At 47.2% G+C, this 24,593-nt stretch overlaps 1 protein-coding gene across 1 annotated transcript in view; it reads left to right on the forward strand.

Moving 5' to 3' along the window:
- The window catches only part of LOC137148007 (solute carrier family 9 member C1-like), a 192,392-nt gene that overhangs the window by 79,550 nt on the left and 88,249 nt on the right, over window positions 1–24,593 (forward strand). Inside the window, exon 7 of the mRNA XM_067540414.1 lies at window positions 17,885–18,051. Within this exon, the coding sequence (XP_067396515.1) occupies window positions 17,885–18,051 (167 nt within the window). The remainder of the gene's footprint in view (window positions 1–17,884; window positions 18,052–24,593) is intronic.

Below are 24,593 nucleotides of genomic sequence, written 5' to 3' on the forward strand. Positions count from 1 at the left end.
GCTTTACAATGTGAGGCTTAAGGAGCTCAATGTATTGATCTTATCAGAGAATAGGTTGAGAGATGATTTAATCACTGGGTATAGATAGTTACACATGGAAAAGATATGTGATGGAGAGGGGCTTTTGAATTAGATGGGCTGAGAAAGGCATAGCAAGTTCTTCAAGGAGTGTCCCTGTGGGTACTCCAGTTCAGGTGTCTGAGTAACCTGCACGTGAGATCAGAGATTTATGGTAGCAGTGCCCGATTGAGTCGCATATGCGCTGTCATCATCTCGTGAGTTTTCGGACGTTACATAGCGCTGTGCAATCAACTGTCCCTAAGTTCCTTCACTACCGCCTTTGTCTTGAGTTGAGCCCACAGCAGCACCCTTCTTAGATATTTAATAGTTGTTCTCATTAGAAGTCTAGTAAATTCTTGTTTTTTTCTTTCCTTGTTTCTCCCTATACTCGTTTAAAAAAAAAAGTTATTTTCATCCTATTTCCCCACAGTTTTTCTCCTGTTTCTTCCTACAGTTTATAGTTAGGAAATAGATTACTAGGAACTTTACACAATCAACAAAAACCTGGGCATACCTGGTTCCCCAGGGTTCAATGCAGGCTCTCCATTCTGCTTTCAGATGTTTGCTCTCAGTGTGTCTGTTGCCTGTGGGAATCGCACATCTCTCAGAAGTGCTCTTATTGCCCCAGTTTGAAGGCAAGAGCAAGGAAGGCTAGAGACCTTCAATTGAAACTCCTTCTAATGGAGAAATCACTGTGACCTGTATCAGAGCCTGAACCAGGGTCTTCTGTGAGCCTATGGTCACCCTCGGCAGCCTCTGACACCGGGCTAGCCACAAAAATGATTACCAAGGAGTCTCGTCTGAAAAAGACCACCAAAAAGCACTCCGCAAGCTCACATAAGAGGGAACCAACAAAGAAAAAGCGTCCCTTGGCTGTGGAAATAACTTCAGTACCGATGGCACCGAGCGCTTCACACACTGAGACTTCGGAACCATGAGGTACTGCAAGTACCCATAGAGCTACATATCCTAAGAGGGCAAGCTTGGACAAAGTTAGTAAGGACAAGGAAAAGCGCACAGCCCCAGTACCCATGGAGCCGAAAAGACCGCCGGCACTGACCACTTCAACGGCATGTCAGCCTATGCTGCTGCCTATGGTACCAGTGAAACCCTTGGCACTACACTAGCCGCACTAGTGCCAGTACCGACCTTCCCAGCACTGCAGCAGTTTCTCAGGCAGAGAGATCTGGTAGTCTGAGCAACTCCAGAATCCAATCATTTTTGTACTGATGTTACACCAGCATGTTAGATATCAAGTCCCATCATTACAACACCCAGGTCAAGCCCTCCACTATCCTGTGAGAAGGAGGAGGAGGAAGGAGGTCAAGTACATTCACTTCACCACTCCTCCCCTGTGCATTCACCCAAAGTGGAACCGTCTCACCACCCAACATCTCAAGCACCCAGTTGCTACAGATACCTATAGGTACCACCTCCTATGCCATTTCCACCTCAGTGACAATATTGAGACCTTGGGCCATGTACAGGATCCAACACTCAAGGACCCTAAGTCCACCAATGTCAAGAGTACAATGGCTCCATCTCCCTCTGAACCACATGAGGAAGTAGCTGATGATTCTGATGAAGCATCTGATCATGAGGACTCTTCACCAGAATTATCACCACCTTTTCCAGATGAAACTATAATGCCGCCGCTACCCACTAGTGGAGATGAGTTCAAACAATTTCAGGACCTCTTCAAAAGGTGTCAGAGGCTCTCAAAATATCCCTGGAAGAGGTACCTGAAGCAAGTCCCAAATTGTGTGACATATTACAGACCGCTGCATCCTCTAAGGTTGTGTTACCCATTAATGATGCAATATTGAAACCTGCAAAAACTGTATGGCAGACACCTGTCATGGCACCACCTTCATGTAAACGTTCGGATAAAAATTCTGTCCCTTCCAAGGACAATGAGTTCTTGTTTTCCCACCCTGTACTGAACCCTTTTGTTGCACAGACTGAATCAGAAAGATAAACAACACTATAGTAGAGCAACACCTTACGATAACGACTGGAAGAGACTAGACCTTTTCGGATGCAAGGCGTACCCTTCCGCTACACTCCAATTCCGAATAGCCATTATGAGGCATAATTGTCAAAATACACCCACAGAATTTTTTTCCAAGCTCTCAACTTTTATTGATGATTTACCAGAGGAAAAGAAAGAACAGTTTAGAGCCAATATCACCGAGGGCCATCTCATTGCATGCACAGCACTACAGGCCTCACTTGACTTAGATGACACAGTGGCTCACTCCATGGCCATATTAGTAGTCATGTGCCGGGTGTCATGGCTTCATCTTTCAGGTTTCCTGAAAGATATACAGTCTACAATGGAGGACCTGCCATTCGAAAGTCCAAAGTTATTTGCGGGAAAAACAGATGTCTCCTCTCTCTCTCAAAAACTCACTTGCAACTCTCAAATCCTTGGGAATCTACACACCTGCAAACAAAATGAAACAGGACAGGTTTTACACTCAAAGATTCTGACCACCTTATGCCCAACCTCATAGGTCAGACCAGAAGATGCCCAACATCAAATCAATCTTCAACAAGTCAGGAACCCACATCCAGACTACAGTTTTGAAGGTCTAATCGAGAGCATGAGACGCTCCCCCAAGATACTAACAAAAGAAGTATTTATCATCTCCACACCATTCGGAGACCAGCTGTTACCATTTCAGAACATCTGAAGAAACATCACATCAGACAGATGGATTCTAGAAATTATATTGAATGGTTATTCCATCCCTTTTATGTCTATCCCATCCACCCACCCCACTTCTCCGTCCCTCTTCAGGGACACCTCTCATGAGAACCTGTTACAACAGGAAGTACAGCGCCTCATACAATTGGGCATAATAGAACTTGTAGCACCACAGTTCGGAGGGAAGGGCTTTTATTCACACTATTTTCTGTAACAGAAGAAGACAGGTGGCTGTATACCTATCTTAGTTCTAAGAAAATTCAACAACAATTTCATCAGAACCCTACATTTCAAGATGATGACACTAGCAACAATAATCCCAGCACTAGAAAAGGGCGATTGGCTCCCTGCTCTTGACCTCCAGGGTGCATATTTTCATATTACAATACATCCATCTCACAGGAGATTCCTGAGATTCACTTTAGGGAATCAACACTTTCAGTACAAAGTATTCCCGTTTTGGTCTATCGACTGCTCCGAGGGTCTTTCCAAAGGTTCTCTTGGTTGTGACAGCACACTTACGAAAACACAGAATCATGATATTTCCATAGCTAGATGACTGTCTGATAAAGTCAACAACACTAAAAGAAGCAATCGAGGCGACTCAAGGCGCGATAAACCTGTTCACAAAATTAGGGTTACAAATAAACGAACAGAAGTCAACAATGGTACCTGTTCAAAAATTATAATTTATTGGAGTCTACCTCAATACTCAGGAGGCCAGAACCATACTTCTTCAACAACGAGTTACCACCCTAACTAATCTCATAACAACGATGATAGACAGCTGCAATTATCCACCAGAATGTGCCTACAACTGTTAAGTCACATATCCACAACAGTTTTCATAGTCAAACATGCCAGACTTCATATGAGAATTCTATAAGCATGGCTTTGAACGGTTTACATTCCTCAGAAGCACAGTCTCAATAGACTCCTTACAATACCATCCAAAATAAAAGAATCTCTAAAAATGGTGAACTCTTCCCAAAAATGTCTGTGCAGGAGTCCCTTTCTCTCAAACAACCCCAACATTAACAATCACCACAGATGCCTCCCTAATAGGTTGGGGAGTGCACCTACTCAACAACAAGATCCAAGACCGGTGGTCCAAATCAGAGACCAACCTCCATAGAAATCTACTAGAGCTAAGAGCCATATGAAATGCATGCAAATCAGGAGCAAATGAATCAGGGTTCTAATGGACAATATGACATGCATGTTTTATATAAACCACCAGGGCAGTGCAAGATCACACTCCCTACGCGTGGAGGCAGTTCACCTCTGGAACTGATGCATCAGCCACAACATTGATGTAATGGCATCATAGCTTCTAGCCTCCCTGAACACCACAGTGGATGCACTGAGCAGAGACTTTGTATAGAACCAGGAATGGGAAATGAACCCCAGGAGTCCTCAACATGATATTAAGTCAATGGGACTTCCTTTCAATAGACTTATTTGCATTGGCACAAAATGCCAAATGCCCACAGTTCTGCTCCAGAGCAGGACTAGGTCCCAACTGACTAGGCGATGCTCTCTTCATCAAGTAGAATATGCCCCATCTGTACGCATTCCCATCCGTACTACTAATAATCAGGGTCATCCACAAAATCCAGGGCAGTGCCAAGATCATCCTCATAGCACCTGCATGGCCCAGACAAACCTGGTTTCCCTACCCTTCTCCAGATGACAGTGTGCCCACCACAGTACCTCCCACAAATACCTCATCTCCTCTCTCAGGACTTGGGACATCCCCATCATCCCAGCTTGACGATCCTACACCTTAAAGCATGGCTGCTCCGTGGTTCACGGAAGGTGAATTAACCTGTTCAGATGAGATAAGGACGTTCTACTAAACAGTAGAAGACTAAATACAAGGAAGATATACGTCTACAAATATAGAAGAGTCTATGAATAGTGCAAAAACAAACGCCTGGCTTCTTCTCAGCTACCAAGAGTACTAGATTACATTCTGGAATTGAAGAAAAGCGGCCTTTCCATATGCTCCAGTAAAGTACATCTGGTGGCCATATTAGCATTTCACGACAAAGTAGATTACCATATTCGCCCATCCTACAACTAAATGATTCCTCAAGGTCATTAGAAATACTTACCCAGGGACCAGAATCCCAATCCCTACTTGGGACCTCAACATGGTTCTACATAGACTTTTGGAACCACCTTTCCAACCACTTGCCCCTTGCTCCCTATTACACCTCTCCATGAAGGTCTCCTTTCTTATTGCCATCACGTCAGCTAGGCGAGTGAGGTGCATTAATGACCGATCCTCCATATATGGTCTTCCTTAAAGACAAGGTCATCTTGAGACCATATCCAAAGTTCTTACCTAAAATCGTTTCCTCTTTTCACCTAAATGAACCTATTTACTTACCTGCATTCTTTCCAAAACCACGTGAAGAAAAGGGAGGCAGCATTCCACACTCTTAATGTCAGAAGAGCACTGGCCTTCTACCTAGATAGGACAAAAAGCTTTAGAAAATCACCAAAGACTATTGATTTCTATAACAGAGCGATCAAAAGGACAGATTATTTCCAAACAAAGACTGTCCAAGTGGATATCGGGGTGTATTCATCTCTGTTACCAGAAAATGCACCAACAGGCCCCAATTGGGATTTGCACACATTCTACAAGAGCATTGTCAATATTGGTTGCCTTCTTAATAATGTATCATAGACATTTGCAAAGCAGCTACTTGGGCATCAACACATACTTTTTGAAAACATTATGCAATAGATTAACAATCAGCCTTAGATGCCCTATTCAGGTATAATGGTATATAACACAGTTCTGAAGCCCCTTCCTTCCATTGATGGGCGCTGCTCAACACCCACAGGAACACTCCTCGAAGAAAAAGAAGAGAAGGTTACTCACCTTGTGCAGTAACTGAGGTTCTTCAAGATGGTTGTCCTTGGGGGTGCTCCACTACCCTTCCTCCTCCCTGTTGATACTGGACACTTAGTGATCAGTGTGAATACCAGTGAGACACAGTACGCCCGATTTGCAGATCAATAAGGTTTAATGTGCAAGGTTTTCTATAGATATACTAGTTGAATACAAAGCCTAAAATTAACTACAATATATCATACTCACTAAGCCTGGAGAGCCAAACCATCACTCAGAATGTTGTATACAGGAACAGCTTTCTTCAGGGGCCCCTCGAGGGAGTCAGCAGATCCTCTGGTCTGACCGGCAGCACCGCCCGCGGAGTCAGGTGTTGATGGAGAGCACCCCTTTGTCTAAATAGTGACTACTTATATCCTTTCATAAACAACTTTCACCTAATTATCTGTCTACTCATTATCATATATGCTAATGACCTACACTGGGTTTTCACCCTTAACTACAGTCCATTCTCACTATAATAATTGGGGTTGTCAAAACAACATCTGGTGATAAGAAGGGTGGTGTAAAAATATGCCCTGTGGCAATTAAACAGTGTACCCCCAGACATTCAAGGATAACTTATTGTTCCTTCATCACTGTTATCTACATGCAGCTGCAAGCACACATGTTGTTGTGTATTTTGTCTTATGTGCCGTGGTATGCAGAAACTGAGATCTGCAAGGTTACTCAGTAGTTCTATTCATCTCAGCCAACCGGAAGATATCATGCTACAGAAGTCACAATAGCCAAGCAAGCAACTAAAGCTATGCGGCCTGTAGGACAGCGTTCAGGCAACTCAAATTGCACTGGGCCTCCAACACTCCCCTCTACTTTAGAGTATGTAGATATAAAATGCGCTCCACAATAGAGAAGAAATGGAGGGATGGTTGGTCACACAGCGTTATGTATCTGCTGAAAACAGTGCGAGACAACGACAGCGCATGTGCGACCCAACCGGGCACTGCTATCATAAATCTCCGATTTCATGTGCAGGGCGCTCAGACACCTAAAGTTGAGCACCGACAGGGACAACCATCTTGAAGAACCTCAGTTACTGCACAAAGTGATTAACCTTCTCTTCTTTCAGTGATTGCAAGTGTCCATTCCACTTTGGATGTATGTGTCCCCAGTGCACCATAGCTGGAGGTTTTTCCCTTAGCAATACCCATTGGGGCAGTGCACATTCCCTCTGCTGCCTTGTGCTGCTTCATGATTGTATAGAGGACAGAGTCCCCCCTAGACTCTTCTCAGTTCCTTCTTACTGCCCATAATTGGTAGTTGAAGTGCTTTGTCTTGCTTCAAGTTTCTCCCCTTATAGGGAATTTATTTTCTTTTTCTGTGAAATAGTGGTGTTCCTTAGTTAGCAGATAAGTGTAGATTTCCTCTGTTATTTTCTTGGAGTGTCGATTCCCTCTTATCTGTGGAGTACTGATGACCCGTACTAGGGTATGTCTCAGTCTTCTGCATTTAAGCTTTGTGTCTGCTGAAAGAAATCTATTCCATTGAGAAACCCTCATTCCACCTGCCTAAAGTGCCTCAGTGAGGGTCGCATTAGAGACCAGTGCTAGACTTGCATGGGCTTCAGGCCCTGGACAAAAGAGGACAGAGGTGAGACTGTGCCATGTACTCAATACTCTTATCTGTTGAGGTGGAAACGATTCTCCTTATTATCAAAGCAGAAAGGGGTTTTGCCAGTCCTTGCCCTGTCAGTCAGATTCCTAAGGGTTAATAACTTATAAACCCATATTGTGGATTCTATTCCTCTCTGGGACTTAAATCTGGTGCTAATAAAGTTGATGGGTTCACGCTTTGAATTGGGGACTGTCTGCTTTTTGTTGCATTTATCTATGAAAGTAACATTTTTGTTACCTGTTAGTTCCACAAGAAGGGTGGCGGAATTACACAGTCTTTTACAAGGACAAGGTATACTTCTGTCTACATCTGAAATTCCTGACTAAACTAGTTAATGGACTTCCATCTCTGTCAAACCTGTATATTTACCAATTTTCTTTGCTAAGCCCCATTCTCATAAGGATGAGCAGAGGCTCATAGAAAGGTGTTGGTCTCTTATTTAGATAGGACTAGGTCTTTTAGATGTTCATCCCAGCTATTCATGTCAGTTGTGGACAGGATGAAAGGCCTTCCAGTCTCAATGCAGAGGATTTCATCCTGAATACATTTGTGCTATGACACGTCCAAAATATCCCTCCAAACAGAATGGTAGCACATTCTAAAAGATCTCAAGCAGCTTTTTTGACTCAAGTACCTATAACAGACACTTGTAGAGCTGTAATTTGTTATTAGTAAATACCTTTATTAGTCCATGTGCTATATTTTAGCATTCAAGAGATGAGGTCCAGTTTGGACAAGTAGTTCTTCAATCATTGTTCAGGTAGATTCTGAAACCCACCTCTGGACTGAACTGTTTGAGAGTCACCTGAAATGGAATGGTCTTGTGCAATCACTTGAAGAAGGAAAAACAGTTACTAATCTGTTCTGTAACTGTTGTTGTTTGAGATATGTTGCACATGTCCGTTCCACAAACCACCCTCCTTCCCTTCTATACCAGAGTCTGTCCAGTAAGAAGGAACTGAGGATGTGGGGTCTGGTGTGGCTCTGATGTTTACACCATTGTGCAGCAGCACAAGGCAACAGAGAGTGTATGCGTCCCTCCAACGGGTTTTTCCAAGGGAAAAATCTTTGACGTTGATGCACTGGGCACACACATCGCTGAAGTGGATTGGACATGGGCATGGAGATGGGCAACACATCTCAAAGGATAATAGTTACTGAAGGGCAACCCACACAACTCCTATTTAAAGTACTTGGGAGAGTCCTATCAGACTGACAGATGCAGAATCTGCAGGGACTTTAAACCCAAGACAAAGAAAGAGAGGAGGATGAGGCTAAACCACCTCCTCATGGAGGTGGCTCTCCAGCCCCAGCCAGCAGGTCAGCTGGATCTCAGCTACTTGATGCGGAGTGCACCACCCTCAATAAGGCAGCTGACAGGATCAAGGAAATCTGCGGCTCCAGGTACTCCAGAGACTCCAGGCACCTCTCCCGTCAGGCACCGGAGTCATTCCAGCACCACTGCCACTCACCGGTACCTTGCAAGAGACACAAGAAAACCAATAGAGGTCATTCCCCCATGGTGAGGTTGAAGGATGGAGCGCTCACCAGATAGGGACCCAAGGCCCCGATTCCATTGGAGGTGACACTGTCGACTCCAGGCCCAATGAGAGGCACGTCGAGTCCAGTGCCCATGGACTCCCTCACAAGGGAGAGCCAAATGGGGGACTCATCCACACCTGACACCTTTGAAGCGGCTAGAGAATTTATTGCCATAACGGCTTACCAGTCTCCCGCCAGATCAGAGAGAGCGGCAGTTGTAAGGCCTCCAGCACTGCACGGAAGTACGGTGCCATCTAGAGGCAAACCTGCTATGACTCAGCACCACTCCCAATCACCAAGGAGCCTGCCCGTCAACATCCAGGTCGGCACCACCATGGTCCCTGCGGTCTGACTCAAGGTCCTATGAGTCGGAGGCTCAGTCATATACCTCCCACTGCAGCAGGCACCACTCGAGGAGAAGCCAACATGGTCAGGATCCTGGATAAGTCTCCTTCATGGGCCCCTGGCAGGCTCAATAACGTCTACCACCATAGTAGCCCTTCTGGACACCTCTAGGTTTACCACCAGGGTCAAGTGTCCTTTACTAGGGAACCTCAACCCTCCACCCCGAGAGGGAGGTGCAGGCCAGCACAGTGTCGATCATGGGCACCGGCCATGATACCCTCGCCAAAGGGGAGTCCAGTGAACCTGGCAAGCAGGAAGATCAGGTCCTTCCAGGGGCATAGTTGTCGTTGGCAGGAACATCAGCGGGTCCACACCCCATGGACAACAGGGCCCATCAAGAGTTGCTGTGAAAGGTGACGCAAAACATTGGTCTGCAGGCGGAGGAGGTCACTGAGTCGATGGACTCCCTGAACAACATCTTAATGCCTGAAGACCCCTCGAGATTGGCACTCCCCCTCATCAAGAGCATACAGTCCACAATGAAAACTTTGTGGCAGATGCCATCCTCTATCCCCCCTACAGCCAAAGGGATAAAGATTAAATACTTTGCTCCATCTCAGGGTTATGAATGCCTGTTCACACACCCAGAGCTGGGCTCACTGGTAGTGCAGGTATGAATGAAGAGAGACAGGGACAACAAGGCCCATTTCCAAAATCTAGAGACTCCAAGAAGCTTGACCTCTTTGGTAGAAAGGTCAACTCTGCCTGAGGGCTCCAGCTTCAAATCGCTAACCAACAAGCGAGTCTCAGTTGTTACAACTTCAACACCTGGGACTCCAAATTGAAGTTTAAGGACTTGTTGCTGGCCGACTCAAGATCAGAACTTGAGGCTGTCATAAAGGAAGACAAAATGGTGGCAAGAACCGCACTTCAAGCTGCTCTGGATGCAGCTGACTGAGCCGCAAGGACAATGTCCTCAGCGATTGCCATGGTGGAGAAGCTAATGGCTGCAGGTGTCGGGTCCAACAGATGGTCCAGGACTTGCCCTTTGAAGGCTCTGGACTATTCTCAGAGCAAACAGACTCCAAACTCCACAGCCTCAAAGACTCCAAGGTGACATTAAAATCACTGGGTTTACATATCCTCGCCTCTCAGCGGAAACACTTTAAAGCCCAACCACCCTCACTTTTTTACCCCTCACAGTCCAGGGAGAACAACTCTAGGGGAGGGGCAGAAACAACAGAAAACTCCACCAAACCCTCCAACCAAGGCTGGAGATCAACAAGACAGCCATCCGATCCTCAACAATCATTTTGAGTGTGTGCCCAAGAGAGATTTACCAGACTAGTTCCCAGATTCTTACCCCCATTTTTATAATAGTCTGTCCCAGTTCTATCAAGCAGGGGCCCGGATAACCTCAGACAGATGGGTGCTGTGCATGGTAGAACTGGGATATTCTCTCCAATTCTGCCTTCTCCTCTTCCTCCCCCGTCCCCCCCCAAATCCCTCTTCAGGGAACTCTCTCACAGATAACTTCTTATGCAAGAAGTGCAGGTACTCCTAAGGGCAGCGGAAGTGGAGGAGGTTCCTCGGGAGTTTTGGGAAAAGGGATGGGATTCTACTTCTGCTATTTCCTAATCCCGAAGACCAAAGGGGGTCTCAGACCTATTCTTAACCTGTGAAATCACAACAGATTCATAAGGAAGTCAAAATTCTGCACGGTCTCCTTGGCCACCATCATTCCCTCTCTGGATCTGGGGGACTGGTATGCTGCCCTTGATTTACAGGATGCATACTTTCACATATCCATGATCCCTCACCACAGGAAGATCCTCAGGTTTGTAGTGAACCACATTCATTATCAGTTCGCAGCCCTTCTCTTCGGGTTGTCTGCAGCTTCCAGGGTATTCACAAAATCCATGTTGGTGGTTGCCATATTCCTCAGATGACAATGGATTCAGGTGTTCCCATACCTGGATGACTGGTTGGTCAGGGGTCACTCCAAGGCCCAGGTGGAGGCATGTATGTCTATAATTCAGGCAACATTCAGAGAACTGGGGCTTCTGCTGAATGTCCCAAAGTCAATCCTATCTCCCACTCAGAGGATAGAGTTTATAGGAGCCACACTGGACTCAGTTCAGGCCAGAGCGTTCCTGCCAGAGTCTCAATTTTACAACATGCATTCCGTCATAGACAGCCTCAGACACTTCCCTACCATGATGTCATGAAACTGCCTAAAGTTGCTCAGCCACATGGCCTGCCTGCACCTATGTGGTGCAACATTCCAGGCTTCGACTCAGATCTCTCCAAGTTTGATTGGTATTGGTGTATCACCCTAACAGAGACAGCCTGGACAAGGTAGTCACTCTCCCGCCGTGGGTTATTGAGTTCCTCCGCTCATGGCTCGATCCAACTACAATCTGCGTGGGAGTACCCTTTTACAGGCCCCAACTGTCGATGCTGATCATAGACGCCTCAGAACTGGTTTGGAGAGCCCACCTAGGCACTCTGAGGACTCAAGGGAGCTATGGTTCCAATCAGAACTCTCGCTTTCCACATCAACGTCAGAGAGCTCAGGGCAGTTTGTCTGGCTTGTTGTGTGTTCTACCTGCACATAAAGGGCAAATGTATATTGGTGATGACAGACAACACCTCGGCAATGTTCTACATAAGCAGACGGGGGGCCATGTTCATCTCCCCTGTGCTGTGAAGTTCTCAAGCTGTATGAATTCTTCATAGCCCATACAATCCACTTACAAGTGTCTTACCTGCCAGCGGCCCAGAATGGTCTGGCAGACCGGCTCAGCAGGTCATTCTACAGTCACAAGTGGTCCCTCCAACCAGCTGTTGCAAACACCTTTTTCTGGAAGTGAGTAGTTCCCCAAGTAGACTTGTTCGCGACAAAGATCAACAGGAAGTGTCCGCAGTTCTGCTCATTCCTGAGCCACAGCCTGCGCTTGATCACAGATGCATTACTCCTGAGTTGGGAGGGACTGTGTGTTTCCACCCTTCCCACTCATCCACAGGATCCTGCTCAAGTGCGCAAGAGAGAGCATCCATTATCCTCATAGCCCCAGCCTGGCCTTGGCAGCACTGGTACCCAGTGCTGCTGAAAATGCCGGTGACCACACCAATCATTCTAGCAGTGACACCGGACCTGATTATTCAGCACCATTGCCACCTGAAACATCCCAATCTAGAGTCTCTCCGCCTTACAGCATGATTCTCGGAGCCTGTCAGAAGTTCTCCTTGATAGCAGAAAGCCATCCATAAAGGCTTCATACTTGGCCAAGTGGAAGAGAATCTTGCTCTGGTCTCTGCAGAAGGGTATCCTCCCAATTCAGGCATTGATACCCTTTATTCTGGACTATTTGCTGCACTTAAAGCACCTAGGTCTAGCAATCTCATTATTAAAAGTGCACCTAGTGGTGATCTCTGCATTCCACCCAGGATCTTAAGTTTGCTTGATCTTTTCCAACCCAATGGTGAGCTGTTTCCTCAAGGGACTGAACAGGATTTACCTACAGGTCCATCGCCGAGTACCGGCCTGGAACCTCAACCTAGTGCTATCTAGATTGATGGGATCTCCCTTTTGAGCCTTTAGCGATGTGTTCCCTTCTCTCTTTCTCATGGAAGGCGGCATTCCTGGTGGCAATAACCTCAGCCAGGAGGGTCTCGGAGCTCAAGGCCTTAACTTTTGGACCCCTAAACACAGTGTTCCATAACAATAAGGTCTAGTTACACCTGCATCCATCCTTCCTCCCGAAAGTGGTGTCCCAGTTTCATACGAGCCAGGACATCTTCCTCCCTGTCTTTTTCTCTAAAGCCACATGCAAACAACAGGGAAAGATGCCTTCGACATTAGACATTAGACAAGATGCCTTAGACATTAGGAGGGCATTAGTGTTCTACATTGAGAGGACAAAGCCGTTTAGTAGATCAGACCATCTCTTCGTCGCAGTAGCGGATAGAATGAGAGGACTCCTGGTGTCCTTGCAGAGGATTTCATCATGGATTATGGCCTGTATTAGGACATGTTCTGACCTGGAAAAAAGACCTGCCCCCGCACTCACAGCACATTCCACAAGGATGCAGGTCTCTTTGGCAGCCTTCCTGACTCATGTTCCTATTCAGGTAATCCGCAAGGCAGTGACATGGTCATCAATCCATACATTTTCCTTGCATTATGCCATCACTAAACAGGCTAGGGATGACGTGGAGTTTGGCAGAGCAGTGCTCCAATCAGCGATCTCGTAAGCTCTGACCCCACCTCCAGAGGATAGCTTGCAGTACCCTACTTGGAATCGACATGAGCAAGCTCTTGAAGAAAAATGGTTACTTGCTGTTCATAGCTGTTGTTCTTTGAGATGTGTTGCTCATGTCCATTCCAAAACCCACCTGCCTGCCCCTGTCAGAGCCAGCCGGCAAGAAGGAACTGAACAGGCGGCAGGTTGGCAGAGCCCTATATATGGCACCATGGCAGCACAACTCCAGAAGGCACTTGGCTTGACCTGATGGCTATTGCTAGGGGGAAAACTTTCTGACAACAGTGCACGTGGTGTGCACAACCTACTTGGAATGGACATGAGTAACTCATCTCAAAGAACAACAGTTGCAAAAAGTAAGTAACCTTTATTTTCCTGGTTTTCCCATTGCCTTTTTTAACAGAATCCTTCTCTGACTTTTGGGGACAGCCATTGGATAGTGCATCCAAGTAGAGACAGCCTGCAGATTACCAGCATGCAATTACCAGCCTCCTTCGGTTGGGCTTCCCACCCTCCAACTTCCATTCCACTAGCAACCAGTAGAATAAATATGCAATTACTAGCCTGTATTTTCTGCACAGTTTCAATAAGCCACACTCCTTTAATGCCCACAGCCCACATGGCCTTTATTAACCCTTTCCCTAAGTTGCCGGAACAAGTACACACACCCTGATCACCCAATCCTACAACACAAGCCCAGAGATCTTACACAAATGGAGAAGACTGTCAAAATGTCTTACCATCTTGAGGATCACTGAAGAATCGAAAGAACCTATGGGAGTGGAATTCCAAAATCAAACAAAAGGCAGTATTTTATCAATGTTGAGATGGAGACTACATTTTTTACAATAACTTTTCCTTTTTCTCTCTCTTTTTTTTCCCCCATAGCAGCTGAAACATTGTAGCAACCACAGATAGGGTTGCTAACATTGATTAAACACTTGTCCAATTTATGTAGGAGGAAAAGGAGCTCAAGAGATAACTTAATGAAAGAAATATTATGTCCCAAGAGAAGGATAAGAAGGTGGAGGAGTAGAAAAAAGGTTCCTGAAACATGACCAAGAAAAGAGAAAAGGACAAGGAAATGGTTAGGTTTTCACAGGCCGAGCTGCTGAGGATGATGGAGAGGTTAACAGCCCTCCTGGAGAACATGGTGGCTCTTTGGTCAAGGGCTGTACCACAGTGTATGAATCCCTGCTCTCTCTGATACCTCCACATTCTGGGACACACCATTCACTGCAATAAAAACCAAAAACAGGTTATTTTCTAGGTAAATGCTTCAACCTGGCCTCCTGGTCCTTTGTGCAAGGTTTAAAGTCTGTGCAGATCTATCAGCGATCTCCCATGTGAGCTCTTCCCAAGCACTTCAGGCACCTTGATTGCAGGTAGCTCAGGGGAATAGCCCTGTTGCCAGAGGTGCAGGATTTGAAGCCCAGTGACCCAGGCATGCCTCGGCACTGGGTAACAGACAAAAACTCCACTAACTCAGTAAGTTACAAACTTTCACTAAAACTGACTAAAACTACTTACAATTAATTAACTATGTACAAATATACGAAAGAAAAGACCACTGAGAAAGCTTGCCAAAGCAATGATGATAGCAGTTCCAGTAGCCATCATGGGCGGTAAGAAGGAGCTGAGGAGCATGGGATCAGCTGTGTGTTTTATACCAATATTAAGAGCACACAGCACCGGAGAGCTCTCAAGCTATCCCAATGGGTACCACTAAGGGAAAAATTTCTGGTGACTGTGCTCGGGGCACACACACACCTAGATTGGAATGGACATGCGCAACACATCTTGAAGAACAACTGTTACAGAAGGTTAGTAACCATTTTTCCCCCAGACAACAAAGAAAACAGTGGACTGTAGGAAATCCCCTTACTTCCCTCACCTTCAATGGACAGACTCTTCTGTCCCATCTCATACCCCAAGATGTAGAGAATAGTTTTGAGTACCTTGCTTACACACACTTATGACCTTGAAAACACAATGTGATCTGCCTATTGCACTTTTATTTAACTTTTTTTTAGATTTTGAATGGATTTTTTTTATTTGCAAAGTATATGTTTAATAATTTTTATTGTGACTGTGGAGTACATTTTAATTGGTATATTTGTTTATTAAAACTTAATTGAAAAGGTCTTTGCAGTCATGAATCTGCATCTTGTACAATTCATTAGAATGCCCAACTTCAGTGAACAAATTCATTAAATAATTCATTAAAATGTCCCAGATAAAGCTTAAAAAGAACTTTGCATCGCTGCACATACATAGCAATACTAGTGCAGTAATCTTGATTTAAAACCATGTACAAAAGCATATATGTTGTTGACAAGAGGCCTCTAGCCTCAGAGTTGGAGCACCACGCATCCCTGACTGCACCCATGAGCAGGTGCATCATTTCATAGATTCCTTCCCTCTGACTGTTAAAAATCTTCAGCAACTCTGTCAACATCCTCCTTGCCTCCATTAGTAAGTCTTTCTCTCTTCCTCTCACAAAAGTTGTGCAAAACACAGAGGCAAATAATTTTCATCCACATCCAGCCTTGACATTGGGATCCTCCATCTACCTTTCAGCCTTCCAAATGCACATTCCATTATGATTCTGCACATATGCAGGGTATAGTTATACAATTCCTTTTTGCCACCTAGGAGTCCTGTAAAAAGCTTCATAAGCCAGGGAAGCAGAGACAAACTAGGTATCTAGGAATGACTGGAGGAATCGTAACACCATTAATGTACATAGAGATCATGGGAACAGAAGTTCCATTTCTCATTGTAGAAAAAAGTCCAGAGTTTCTAAAGATCCTGACATCATGGATCTTTCCAAATCACCTCACATTAATGTTCGTGAAACACGATGGTGATCAATCAGGACCTGCAGCATCATGGAGAAATACTCATTTCTGCTGATGTCCTCTCAGGCCTGGGGGACAGGGTAGGCAAAGAATAGGTACTTGGATTCCATCAGTGATCCTGGTTGTGCATAACCATTAATAACCTCTTGTTCATTGCCCTGCTTTTTTACCCAGGGGATAGCACCTTCTCAAAATCAGCATATGTCTGTGTGACAGCAGCTTAGACAATTGATCTACTGACACCAGACTGGTTAGCTACTGACTGCTAGCAATCCAGTATGGTGATCTTCCAGATGGTGATGGCTGCATGCTTCTCCATAATGAAGAGAGCTGTCATGTAGGTCTTCCACCACTGGAGCTCTAAGGCAAGCTTTGCACATATTTCCAGGAATGTGGTATTTGACATCCTGAAAGTTCTGTCACTGCTGCTGGCCATCATTGGTCTGCAGCACTATCCTGTCCCACTAGTCAGTGCTATGTGTCCGAGTCTAAAAGCGTTGGTCCAATCAGTGAAGCTGCTCCAGGGAAAGATCTAGGAGAATCATCTGCTCAATTTAAGTCTCTTCCTTAGGTGCCTTTATCACCCTGGTTCTGAAGCCATTGCATGATTTTACATATACTTGCAACATCCTGTTTATATCATCTCCTTGAGGATTGCAGCATGTGCCAATGTTTCCTCCCTGCTGCTTGACAGTGCTTTGAAAATGTTGCTGGCTCACCAAGGCTATGTGGATGTTGGGGTGAAAGGAAAGGAAACATGGGAAATTTTAGTTTGACACTAAATACACTAATCCTGTTTCCTTCTGGTAGGTATCCTACAATGTGCAGTGAAAAAACATCCAGAATGCCGACAGCGTAGTCTTGAAGCAGTGCACCATAAGATGTCTGACCAAAATATTAAGCGCTTATTTCAAAACATGCTGTGCTGTGTGCCCACAGTGATATGTGGCAAAAGTGCCTTATTTACAGTAACACAATGTGTTGTTTATGTACTACTCAAACAACAGTTGTTGTGAAGGGACTTTTGCAAAACCCACAGCAAGTTTCAAGTGTAGACATGCTCTTAGGAAGGTGGTTGTGAAATAAAAGACAGCAAGAGAAAAACAACTGTAGAAAAGATGAAGGTCTATAAAAACTTCTAACAGTACCAGTATTATGATACAGTACCAAACGCTATCTGAAAGAGTCCTCAGTTAAGTAATGAGAAAGAGACCTTAAAAAGAGGGAAATAGATTGCTCAGAATAGCACAATAAATATTCATGTAAAAGGCCTTATAGAAAAGAACAGCCCAATAGTTTTATTCAGTTACCACTGGAGACAAATCAGTCTGCTGAAGAGAGGAACTGGTGAGAACAGCATGCAGCTGCTGTTACGAAGTGAAGGCTCTAGCTTCTGGCAATGGTCTTTAGCATATGGCTTCTTAGAAAGATTTTTACCCTGCTTCCAGCAACTTTACAGAAATGTCCTTTTAATACCAGTCAGTCACCCCACAGTCTCAGTCAGAGATTCTCTACAAATATATTGACAACCTAAATGTATTTATTTTCTTCCTTTTTGTAGGTCTCTGTAATATTACTCTTCCAAAGCGTATGGCAATGTACAGTGCTGTTCAGCGTATAAAAGAAATGGAGACCAACACATTTTCCATGTTGAAACTTGACAGATTTTTAGCTGATGCAAATTGGACTATGACTGAAGAAGCAATTAAAATTGATTACCCTTATAAAGTGAGTAATTTATCTTTATTATATTTCTTACTAATAAAATTGTGTAAAAAGAGGCAAAAGTAATGATTGAACAAAAGAATGATTCATGGCTCTTGATTTTCACTGGCATCCATTACAAAAAGGGTAGATTCACCAGTATTAGGTTTACAGGCTAGTAGGAAAGAATTGCAAAGATAATGAGGTTTCTGGTTTGATGGAAATATCTGATATATCATTAATATGATGGGACTTTCATGAAGGGGAAAAAATAATATACCAAAAAAAAAATAAGGGTTAGATGTCCTGAACAGACATTCTAATCTCTTTGAGATCAGTTTCAGTGAAAAGAGGACTTTGTGCAAATAGAGTTGAACTATATAAGAGTAAGTGATGATGTGACTCTGTTGCCTGGAGGGTCCACACTGAGATTGCTCAGTCAGAGTAAACCTCAAAGAATAGGGCATATAGTTGCCAAAACTGGTGATTATTCTAATAATTAAATTCACCAAGCCACCAACAAAACAGCTTCAGTAATACCTTTGTTGGTTACAAAGAAGCCCAAAAATACAGATTCCCTTAAGCAATCCGGCCCTGGGCTCCCCCCACCCAAGATAGCCAAGTCAAATATGGTGTAGATTACTTAATCTTTTTCACCATATATAAAGTTGTACCAATCCCAAGAGATCGGATAAATTACTCACCAGGTCAATGAATATTTCAGACTTCACTCAAATACATACTTCAGCCAATTCTTATTAACTAATCTAAGGGCAGGTCTACACTACCGTGTAAGTTGATTTAATTTACATCACTCTGGGGTGTGAAAAAGACACTCCTCTGAGTGACGCAAGTTATAGTGACCTAAGTGCCATCCACACTGGTGCTATGTTGGCAGGAAACGCTCTCCCACTGACATAGCTTCTGCCTTGCGGAGGTGGAGTAATTATGCTGATGGGAGAGCACTCTCCTGTCTGCATACAGGGTCTTCACCAGACGCGCTATAATGGTGTAGCTGCATCAGTGTAGCTGTGCCAATGTAGCAGTTGTAGTGTGGACCTGCCCTTAGATTTATTAAAAAGAAAAGAGAGTGATTATGGTTAAAAGATATACATACAGATATGAATTAAGTTCTTAGGTCAGTTTCATAACAGAGATGGTGAGCTGCTGAATTGCAAAAAGTTCTTTCAGAATCAATTCCATAAATTGTAATCCAACAGGCAGTTCATGTGCAGAGTTGGTATAAATTCTTCCACTAGAAATATCAGGGTAATTCAGATTGGACTTGGAAACCCCAGTCTTGTGACTCAAAACCTCCTGAATAAGGTTCAAACAGACTTGAGATGGCAGGATCAGGCCCTAAAGTTCTTTTATAGATCTCTGGCAGGCTGAGAAGCCTCTTGTCACAGCAGGCATTCCTTGAATGAAGAATAGGCAATATACATAATTGCTTTGCAGTCAATTCCTGTTTTCTGTGTATACACAGGTGAACTATAGTGTTAATTTAGCATAAGGCATTTATCCATTCAAACTATCAAGTGTGTCAGATTGCCCGTTCTGCTATGGTGGGGTCCCGTGCTTGCTTTCGTGTGGTGGGTCGGGGTACCACCTGTTGCCCCTGTCTCTGGATGTCGGTGCCTCTGTAGTGCCCAGTGGGGAGGAAGGGACCCGGGCCTGCCTTCTACTCTGGGCCCCAGTCCAGGGGCCCTATGAATAGCAACTTTGTGCTGCTGACACTACTAGCAGCTGAACTTCTTTCCCCTGGGCTATTTCCCCCTCTCTGTTCTCATGTAACTTTCTTGTGGCTCTTAGTCTGATTCCTCTGGTTGATCGCAGCACTCCTCCCACACTACTGCCAGTTCTCCTTCCTTTTTTCCCCCCATCTAGCTGGAGCAAGGATTTTTATCAGGACTATAGCTGGGCCTTAATTGGCTTCAGGTGCTCCTAATTTACCTGTAGTAACCCTGTTCAGTCTGCAGGGAACAAGGCCATGAACATTCTGGGGCTTATATATCTCCCTTCTATGTCCCTCCTGCTGCCATCTGGCTCTGCTGTCTCACACAAGGCATTCCATTATGACACAGACAATTTAAGCTGAAGACAGTGTAAATAATATTATTTCTTCTTCGAGTGCTTGCTCATGTCCATTTCACGCAAAATGTGTGTGTGTGTGCCACATGCACCGGTACCAGAGATTTTTCCCTCAGTGGTATCTGTAGGGCCAGTTCTACTTCGAGCAATTGCTCATATCCATTCCAATATAGGTGAGTGCGCGCCCCGGTTCCTGGAACTTTTTTCCTCTTAGCAAGCCCCATAGGGCCGGCTCAGGCGCCCCTGGAGTGCTGCTCTCATGCCGCGGTATAAGAGGCGCCGCCGGCCCTGCGGGCCCTCAGTTCCTTCTTTCCGTCCGTTGACAGTTGCTGGAACGTCTCCCTCTTGCTCAGCAAGTATCTTCCCCATTGTTCTACCATTGTTTATTAGTTAAATAGTTATTAAGTATAGTAGTTAAGTTTGCATAGTGTTAAGAGTAGTTAGATTAGATAGATAGCCCTCAGGGGCTTAAGGTTGGGCCATGCCTGGCTCAACTGGTTTCAGATCCTGTGCCATGTGCGGCAAGCCATTCTCCGTGAGTGACCCTCACAACCACTGCCTCCTTTGTCTCGGGGAGCAGCACCGTAAGGACAGATGTAAGATCTGCAAGGCCTTCAAGCCGCGGATGCAGAAGGAGAGAGATGCGCACTTGAAGGCCATCCTGATGGACTTCGTGCTCCGGCCGGACTCCGAACCGGTGCAGTCCCCTACAGCACCGAGCGTCTCCTCGGTGCGGAGCGCCCCACTGGCACTGCAGTCAACGCATCAAGAACCTTCAGTGCCGAAAAAAAGAAGCGGCAGGATGCCGCCCAGAAGGACTCCCCAGCACCACCTGTCCGGCCGGGGGTCAGTCAGGAGATGCCTCAGCCACATGCCATGGAGAGTACTCCGGCACCAACATCTCCCCACAGGGAGTCTCTCCCCCGATTCCTTGGGGTGGGGGAGCGCCCCTGCAAGGGCTGTTGACGCCAGAGGCGTTCGCTGTGGCACGTGCCCTCATGGGCATGACCACGCCTCCATCCCCCCCCCTGGCCAAGGGCATAAGGACTGGTGTCTTGGGGTAAACCCGCGCTGGGTGGCCCTGGTGGGTGGTTGAGACAGGAGTCCAGGTCTCCTCCCAGACGGTTGCGGAGGGTAGAGAATGCGGACTCCCCTCCAAGCTCCAACACTGAGTCGTCGAGCTCCTCGACACCGCGGCATCAAGGGTGGTCCTGAGGTTCACGCACGAGGCGACGCCGTTATAGTTCCACCTCGCGCGAGGGTCGAAGTTTGGGATCTCGCGTCTCAGCACCTAGTCCAGTGCGGCACCAGTCCCAGTCCCCGGTACGGAGCCCGGCGCAGATCCCGGTGCCTGATGAGACCCGACATGCTCGGCACCAGTCCAGATCCCCAGCACACAGCCCAACGCAGATCCCGGCGCCTGAGGAGACCAGATGTGCTCAGCACCGGTCCAGATCCCCGGCACACAGCCCGGTGTGGATCCTGGTGCCCAACGAGACAACCAAGCAACACCGGTCCAGATCCCCAGCATGTAGCCCAGCACAACTCCCGGCACCGGCAAAGACTCAACGGCACCAGTCCCGATCCCTGGGCCATAGTCCAGCACGGATCCCGGTGCCGAAAGAGTCAGCACCGATGGCAACTCTTGCACCGCGCCACTGACCAAGGTGCTTGGAGTCGGAGCCGGCACGGAGATGTCACCGCCAGCACCGCTCTCAGTCCCCGAGGGGCAAGTGTCGTCGCAAGACCTCGGCGTGGAGGCGGAGATCGTATTCCAGCTTCTCCAGCCACTCGCCCCCCCACTGGCACCGCAGGCGTCGGCACTGATGATCCTCCTCATTGACATCGTCTCGGGGCAGGTTCTTGATGAGGGCTGGCAGGGACTATAAGCATTGCAGGCACCGGTCCTACGGCTCGGGATCCCGTGCCCGCTATCAGGAGGCTGCCCAGTTGGCACGGATGCTGGCACCGGCGTGGCCACAAGGGCCTTGGCAGTGGCCATACTGGGGACCTTGGGGGACCCAGACGGGCCAGGGTACGGTCTCGGTCCACTCCTCGGTGGCCCAACCAGCACCCCCACCCCCGAGACAGCCAGACAAGGGCTGTCGCAGGAGGAATCGGACCTTGAGAAGGGTCCCTCCATGGGGCCCCTCCCACAATCCTCCACATCTTCTCCTGACGATGCGGCCGCCAGGAACCATAGGGCACCCCTGCCAGACTTCAAGGAACACCAGGAACTTCTCAAGAGGGTGGCCAGCAATTTAAATTTGGAGCTAAAGGAGCTCTCTGAGGAGGAGGACCCCTCTTTGGTGTGTCAGGGTCAGCAGGGCCCTCTAGAGTCGCCCTGCCAGTACATGAGCGCGTTTTGAAGCTGGCCAAGGCCCTCTGGCAAACCCCTGCCTTGGTTGCCCCTATGTCCAAGGGTGCCGAGAGGAAGTACTATGTTCCCGTGGAGGGGTTCAAATTTTTATACACCCATCCTGCTCTGGGGACTCTTGTGGTTGATGCCGCCAACCAACGAGACAGGCAGGGGGCCCAGGGCAATACCCCCAAAAATAAAGACAACAAGAAACTAGACCTTTTCAGCTGCAAGGTCTATTCTACGGGGGCTCTGCAACTGAGGATCGCCAACCACCAGGCGCTCCTCGGCTGATATAATTTGAACCTCTGGTCCTCCTTAGGGAGGTTCATGCAGGGATTGCACCAGGACCAAGCAACGGACTTCGACGGTCCTGGATGAAGGCGCTGTGGTGACAGGGGCAGCCTTACAAACGGCCAGTGATGCAGCAGACGCCGGCAGCAGGGCCATGGCTTCAGCCATTGTGATGCGGCAGTGTTCGTGGCTGCAGTCATCGGGATTATCTCAAGAGGTCCAGCAGTCCATCCAGGACCTGCCTTTTGATGGCGCTGGTCTCTTTTTGGACAAGACCGATGACAGACTGCACGCCCTAAAGGACTCAAGGGCTACACTGAAATGATTAGGGCTATACACCCCACAGGCCTCGAGGCATCAGTCTCTGCCTCAAGCCCAGTGCCAGCCCCAGCCTGCCCCTAGGCCGCCTCCCAGACCCGCTCAGCCCAGGAGGGGTTGGGATAGGTACAGGGTGCCTAACCGATGCGACCACTCGGTCCTCGGCGGGCCCCCAACAAGGCCCAGCCAAGGGACAAAACAACAAATGGCAATTTTAATGGTGCTCCCGACGGTGGCACTTTTACTGTTCCCCTGGATCTGACCCTACCATTCACTCACAGACTCAGTCCGTACTACACTGAGTGGCAAAATATCACCTCAGACCGCTGGGTCCTTGGTGTAGTCCTCAGGGGCTACGCCCTTCAACTCATGGCCTTCCCCCTGGACTTCCCCCCCCTACCCCGTCCCTCATCAGGGACCCCTCTCACAAGCAACTCCTCATACAGGAGGTGAACTCTCTCCTCCTCCTCGGGGCTGTGGAAGTGGTTCCTCCACAGGAAAGGGGAAAGGGTTTCTACTCACGATATTTCCTGATTCCCAAGGTAAAGGGGCCTGAGGCCCATATTAGACCTCCGCTGTCTGAACAAATTCATCAGACGCCTCAGGTTCCATATGGTTTCCCTAGCCTCCATCATTCCCATGCTGGATCCAGGGGACTGGTATGCTGCCCTTGACTTAAAGGACGCATATTTCCATATTACCATCCTTCCCAGTCACAGACGTTTCCTCCGGGTTGTGGTAGCTGGCTGCCACTACCAGTTCTCGGCCCTACCCTTTGGTCTCTCGTCCGCCCGCAGGGTATTCACAAAGTGAATGGTGGTGGCACACCTGCGCCGCAGAAGGGTTCAGATCTTCCCCTACCTGGATGACTGGCTAATCTGGGGCAAGTCCAGGGCTCATGTGAAGAACAGCCTGGAACTCGCCTGTGTGACATGCACCAGACTGGGGCTGCTCATCAACAAGCAGAAGTCCACTCTCACCCCAGTGCAGTCCATAGACTTTATCTGGGCCATCCTGGATGCTACCCAGGCCAGAGCTTTCCTCCCACAGCCTCACTTCGAGGCAATGGCTGCCATAATTGACAATCTCTATAGGTCCCCCATGACAACAGCCAGGCACTGCCTTCAGCTGTTGGAACACATGGCAGCCTGTACGTATGTGGTGAGGCTGGCTTGCCTCAAGCTCAGGCCTCTCTAGGTGTGGTTGGCCTCGGTGTATGCACCAGCCAGGCACTCTTTGAACAGAGTAGTCACGGTTCCCACTCAGGTACTGACCTCCCTAGACTGGTGGAGGGACCCAGAGGAGGTACTGAGGGGAGCCCCCTTCAGAGACTTGGCACCATCAGTAACCCTCATCACGGATGCCTCGGATGTGGGTTGGGGGGCCCACATCAGCAGTGACCTCAGCACCAGGGGCTCTGGTCGGCAGAGGACAGAGATCTCCACATCAACGTCAGGGAGCTCAGGGAGTCCGCCTGGCCTGCAAGGTGTTCCTCAGATTCCTG

Source organism: Emydura macquarii, unplaced genomic scaffold, assembly GCF_026122565.2.
Source record: "Emydura macquarii macquarii isolate MOO-44397 ecotype Brisbane River unplaced genomic scaffold, CSIRO-AGI_Emac_v2 contig_587, whole genome shotgun sequence".
Lineage (NCBI taxonomy): Eukaryota > Metazoa > Chordata > Testudines > Chelidae > Emydura > Emydura macquarii.